The 6000-nt window shown below is 49.0% G+C and overlaps 1 protein-coding gene across 1 annotated transcript in view; it reads right to left on the bottom strand.

Moving 5' to 3' along the window:
• si (sucrase-isomaltase (alpha-glucosidase)) overlaps window positions 1-6000 on the bottom strand; it is a 106833-nt gene that overhangs the window by 56298 nt on the left and 44535 nt on the right. The window contains 2 exon segments of the mRNA XM_042296571.1: window positions 4131-4215; window positions 4435-4589. Coding sequence (XP_042152505.1) covers window positions 4131-4215; window positions 4435-4589 — 240 coding nt within the window.

Raw genomic sequence — 6000 nt, 5'->3', positions numbered from 1 at the left:
GAAGAAGAAGAAGAAGAAGAAGAAGAAGAAGAAGAAGAAGAAGAAGAAGGGAGAAGAAGAAGAAGCAGGAGAAGCAGAAGAAGAAGAAGCAGAAGAAGAAGAAGAAGAAGCAGAAGAAGAAGAAGAAGAAGAAGAAAAAGGAGAAGCAGAAGAAGAAGAAGAAGAAGCAGAAGATGCAGAAGCAGAAGAAGCAGAAGAAGAAGAAAAATAATAATAAGAAGAAGAAGAAGCAGGAGAAGAAGAAGAAGAAGAAGAAGAAGAAGAAGAAGAAAAGAAGAAGAAGAAGAAGAAGAAGAAGAAGAAGAAGCAGGAGAAGAAGAAGAAGAAGAAGAAGAAGAAGAAGCAGAAGAAGAAGAAGCAGGAGAAGAAGAAGAAGAAGAAGAAGAAGAAGAAGAAGCAGGAGAAGAAGAAGAAGAAGCAGAAGAAGAAGAAGAAGAAGCAGAAGAAGAAGAAGAAGAAGAAGAAGAAGAAGAAGAAGAAGAAGAAGAAGAAGAAGAAGAAGAAGAAGCAGAAGAGGCTTCCTTGGTCTTTATACTGCTGAGTTGTGTAAGACAGAAATTTTATTTTTTTCTCATATCATCCACAGTTCCAGGAAATCCCCATCTTTTCCCACAAGCGAAAACCCTCCGAAATGATCCAGGTGAATGATAGCTGCTATCTGCACATCGTTAACTGCTGGCTGACTCATTCATAGCTAGCATCAGTCAGCAGCTTGACTAATGCAGAGGAACTGTTAACGCTACCATTAATCCTAACAGTAATTGAAAGGGACAGAGGGCTCGATCCTCATTTGGAGTGATGAGGCAAGTTGAACAGAGGGAAGATCTGAACCTGGGCTCGAGACTCATAAGTTGGTCTCAGGTTAGAGTGATACCACTAAATATTATGGGAAAGGTAGCAGGTAGCGGCAGGGTAGCCTAGTGGTTAGAGCATTGGTCCAGTAACCGGAAGGTTGCTAGCTCGAATCCCCGAGGTGACAAGATATAAATCTGTTGTTCTGCGCCTGAGCAAGGCACTTAACACACTTTTCCCCGGTAGGCCATCATTGTAAGTAAGAATTTCTTCTTAACTGACTTGCCTAAAAAAACAGAGATTGTAGGGTGGATATATAATGGAGAAAGATAGAGAGAAGAGGCAGTATATATATATATATATATATAGAGAGAGAGAGAGAGAGAGAGAGAGAGACAGAGAGGGAAATGAGTTCAGAGGTTTGAGAGTGTACTTGATTTAGAGCATGCAGTAGAGACGAGAGCAGCTGCTTTTGAAGAAGGGATGAAAAGAGGAGAGTGATAGAAGGAGAGACGAGGAGAGGTATGGGGATGGACTCGGGCGGACAGGGCTAGACCTCCCCAGTCTATCAAGGCGCTGGAGAGATCAATGTTAAGAGATCCACTCTGATCTTACACTTAGCCCCTAGACATCATTAGACAGAGAGGAGGTACTGGGGAGAAAGAGAGAGTAGATAAGTTAGCGAGAGAGACAGAGAAGGAGAGGAGGTACTGTAAGTTAGAGAGGAAGAGAGAGAGAGAGAGAGGGGGAAAGAGAGGAGGGATGTAGAGAGAAGGAGAGGAGAGAGGAGGTAAGTTAGAGAGGAAGAGAGAGAGAGAGGGAAAGAGAGGAGGGATGTAGAGAGAAGGAGAGGAGAGAGGAGGTAAGTTAGAGAGGAAGAGAGAGAGAGAGAGGGGGAAAGAGAGGAGGGATGTAGAGAGAAGGAGAGGAGAGAGGAGGTAAGTTAGAGAGGAAGAGAGAGAGAGGGGGAAAGAGAGGAGGAGAGGAGAGAGGAGGTAAGTTAGAGAGGAAGAGAGAGAGAGGGGGAAAGAGAGGAGGAGAGGAGAGAGGAGGTACTGTAAGTTAGAGAGGAAGAGAGAGAGAGGGGGAAAGAGAGAAGGAGAGGAGAGAGGAGGTAAGTTAGAGAGGAAGAGAGAGAGAGGGGGAAAGAGAGGAGGAGAGGAGAGAGGAGGTAAGTTAGAGAGGAAGAGAGAGAGGGGGAAAGAGAGAGAGAGAGGAGGAGAGGAGAGAGGAGGTAAGTTAGAGAGGAAGAGAGAGAGAGGGGGAAAGAGAGAGAGAGAGGAGGAGAGGAGAGAGGAGGTACTGTAAGTTAGAGAGGAAGAGAGAGAGAGGGGGAAAGAGAGGAGGAGAGCAGAGAGGAGGTAAGTTAGAGAGGAAGAGAGAGAGAGGGGGAAAGAGAGAGAGGAAGAGAGAGAGAGGGGGAAAGGAGGAGGAGGAGGAGAGAGGAGGTACTGTAAGTTAGAGAGGAAGAGAGAGAGAGGGGGAAAGAGAGGACGGATGTAGAGAGAAGGAGAGGAGAGAGGAGGTACTGTAAGTTAGAGAGGAAGAGAGAGAGAGAGGGGGAAAGAGAGGAGGTACTGTAAGTTAGAGAGGAAGAGAGAGAGAGAGGGGGAAAGAGAGGAGGTACTGTAAGTTAGAGAGGAAGAGAAAAGCCCTGTGAAGGACCAACAAAGAACATGCTCTTTCACACAAGTTATATATTGATGTCAATGAACAACTTATTACATAAGCCTGAATTATGACACAACGTTTGACTATTTACATGACATCCTCTCTGTATCCCCAAGGAGAAGTCAAGCTTCTCCCTTCTCTCTGCTGGCATGACAACCTTTTCACTCTGATTACAGTTATTATATTCAGACTGGAGCCCCACTCTGCTTGTCTCTAATTCACCAGAGGCCATGCTAAATTGCTTATTAATCAGCTGGCCACTTTTAACATGACCACAATCTATCTGCACTCGCAAAACACACACACACACACACACACACACACGTGCAAATACACACGGACATACGCACACACACTCATATGCATAAATGCGTACGTGCAAACTCTTTGGCGCATACACAAAAACTATTGAGTACGCACACACACACACACACACACACACACACAATGTATCTGCGCTTCTAATCTGCTTGTAATGAGGTCAGTGCTCTCATTAGTGCGGTGGGGAAAAAAGGAGGAAATGAAAGAGAAAAGAGAGAGGGAGGACGGAAAGTAAATCCCATGTTATGTGCTTGTCCCAACGGAGGTCAACTAGTGTGTGTGTGTCTGTGTGTGTGTGTCATGTCTTATGCTTGTCCCAACGGAGGTCAACTAGTGTGTGTGTGTCATGTTATGTGCTTGTCCCAACGGAGGTCAACTAGTGTGTGTGTCATGTTATGTGCTTGTCCCAACGGAGGTCAACTAGTGTGTGTGTCATGTTATGTGCTTGTCCCAACGGAGGTCAACTAGTGTTTGTGTGTCATGTTATGTGCTTGTCCCAACGGAGGTCAACTAGTGTGTGTGTGTGTCTGTGTGTGTGTGTGTGTGTCATGTTATGTGCTTGTCCCAACGGAGGTCAACTACTGTGTGTGTGTCTGTGTGTGTGTGTGTCATGTTATGTGCTTGTCCCAACGGAGGTCAACTAGTGTGTGTGTGTCTGTGTGTGTGTGTGTGTCATGTTATGTGCTTGTCCCAACGGACGTCAACTAGTGTGTGTGTGTCTGTGTGTGTGTGTGTCATGTCTTGTGCTTGTCCCAACGGAGGTCAATTAGTGTGTGTGTGTCTGTGTGTGTGTGTGTCATGTTATGTGCTTGTCCCAACGGAGGTCAACTAGTGTGTGTGTGTCTGTGTGTGCGTGTGTGTGTGTCATGTTATGTGCTTGTCCCAACGGAGGTCAACTAGTGTGTGTGTGTGTCTGTGTGTGTGTGTGTCATGTTTTGTGCTTGTCCCAACGGAGGTCAACTAGTGTGTGTGTGTCATGTCTTGTGCTTGTCCCAACGGAGGTCAACTAGTGTGTGTGTGTCTGTGTGTGTGTGTTTGTGTGTCATGTTTTGTGCTTGTCCCAACGGAGATCAACTAGTGTGTGTGTCATGTTTTGTGCTTGTCCCAACAGAGGTCAACTAGAGTGTGTGTGTGTGTGTGTGTGTGTGTGTGTGTGTGTGTGTGTGTGTGTGTGTGTGTGTGTGTGTGTGTGTGTGTTAAGAGAGAGATGTCTTCTCTCAAGGGGTTTATTCCGCCAAACGTTTTTTTTTGATAATTTCAAATAAAATGTGAAATATTATCTGTGTGTCGTAGTATGAAACGGAGCTAGTCTAGTTCACTGAGCCTGAACCAGTACATGTACTCACAGGGTCCAGTACAGGTGTGATGAGCAGGTGTTTCCCCCAGAGGAACTGGCGGTCCACTGTCCAGGTGTTACTGTCAGAGTAGAACCTGGGAGACAGACAGAGGGAGAGGGGGAGGGGTTATTCATGTGGACCGATCAGTGCTTGTTTTTTTAACATCCATGCATTGTTTACGAAAAAAATAAAGTTGCCTCTAAACTCAGCTGGGTCAGTGTTCGTCCTTGTGGACTTGAGGAAGATGATGGTATTCCTGATCTGAGCCTGGGAGAAACTGCTACCACGATCAACAGGAAGTGATGTCACTTACTCGTGCATGACGGGCCGGACCACGGTGTCCCCGGTAGTGTGAGCCTTGTAGAAGAGGGTGTAGAGGTAGGGGAGAAGGGTGTACCGGATATTCAGGTAATGTTTAGAGGTATTCACCAGCAGTGAGTCTATACCAAACGCTGCCGGGTCCTGGGGCTGGATGGAGGGAGGGAGGGAGGGAAGGAAGGAAGGAAGGAAGGAAGGAAGGAAGGAGGGAAGGAGGGAGGGAGGGAGGGAGGGAGGGAGGGAGGGAGGGAGGGAGGGAGGGAGGGAATGAGGGAGGGAATGAGGGAGGGAGGGAGGGAGGGAGGGAGGGAGGGAGGGAGGGAGGGAGGGAGGGAGGGAGGGAGGGAGGGAGGGAGGGAGGGAGGGAGGGAGGGAGGGAGGGAGGGAGGGAGGGAGGGAGGGAGGGAGGGAGGGAGGGAATGGGGAGGGAGGGAAGGGAAGGAAGGAGGGAAGGAGAAGGAAGGAGGAAGGAGGGAGGGAGGGAGGGGAGGGAGGGAGGGAGGGAGGGAGGGAGGGAGGGAGGGAGGGAGGGAGGGAGGGAGGGAGGGAGGGAGGGAGGGAGGGAATGAGGGAGGGAATGAGGGAGGGAATGAGGGAGGGAGGGAGGGAGGGAGGGAGGGAGGGAGGGAGGGAGGGAGGGAGGGAGGGAGGGAGGGAGGGAGGGAGGGAGGGAGGGAGGGAGGGAGGGAAGGAAGGAAGGAAGGAAGGAAGGAAGGAGGGAAGGAGGGAGGGAGGGAGGGAGGGAGGGAGGGAGGGAGGGAGGGAGGGAGGGAGGGAGGGAGGGAGGGAGGGAGGGAGGGAGGGAGGGAGGGAGGGAGGGAGGGAATGAGGGAGGGAGGGAGGGAGGGAGGGAGGGAGGGAGGGAAGGAGAGAAGGAAGGAATGAGGGAGGGAAGGAGAGAGCGAGGGAGGGAAGGAAGAGAGGGAAGGAAGGAAGGAGGGAGGGAGGGTAGGAAGAGAGGGAGGGAGGGTAGGAAGAGAGGGAGGGAGGGAAGGAAGGAGGGAGGGAGGGTAGGAAGAGAGGGAGGGAGGGAAGGAGAGAGGGAGAGCAGGGATTTATAACCACCATGATGACACTTCGTAATCAACAACAACACACTCAAAAGACAAGTGAACAGAAAAAGAGAAAGAGGTGAATTCCAGCTGAAGAGGGAGACATAAGAAATCAGGCCAGAGAGACAACAGAGAAAGATGAAACATAAAAAAAACTATAATTGTGGAGTGGATGATTAGCTGCTGAAGGGTATTCCTTTATGTCTTGAGTGTTTGTGTGTGTGTGTGTGTGTGTGTGTGTGTGTGTGTGTGTGTGTGTGTGTGTGTGTGTGTGTGTGTGTGTGTGTGTGTGTGTGTGTGTGTGTGTGTGTGTGTGTGTGACTGTGTGTGTGTGTGTGAATGTCTAGGACTTTGGCTTGTGTGACCTTCTGATGAGAGCAGTGATTAGGGCAAAGCAAAGGTCAAACATTATCCATCTCATTTAGTGTGAATCTCTCGTTAGATTCATCAAAATATCATGTCTGCCGGCAGAAGGCCTCACCATTCTCTCTCTCTCTCTCTCTCTCTCT

Source organism: Oncorhynchus tshawytscha, linkage group LG14, assembly GCF_018296145.1.
Source record: "Oncorhynchus tshawytscha isolate Ot180627B linkage group LG14, Otsh_v2.0, whole genome shotgun sequence".
NCBI classification, from domain to species: Eukaryota; Metazoa; Chordata; class Actinopteri; order Salmoniformes; family Salmonidae; genus Oncorhynchus; species Oncorhynchus tshawytscha.
Note: the sequence above shows the minus strand (reverse complement) of the source record. Positions and strands in the feature narration are given on the sequence as shown.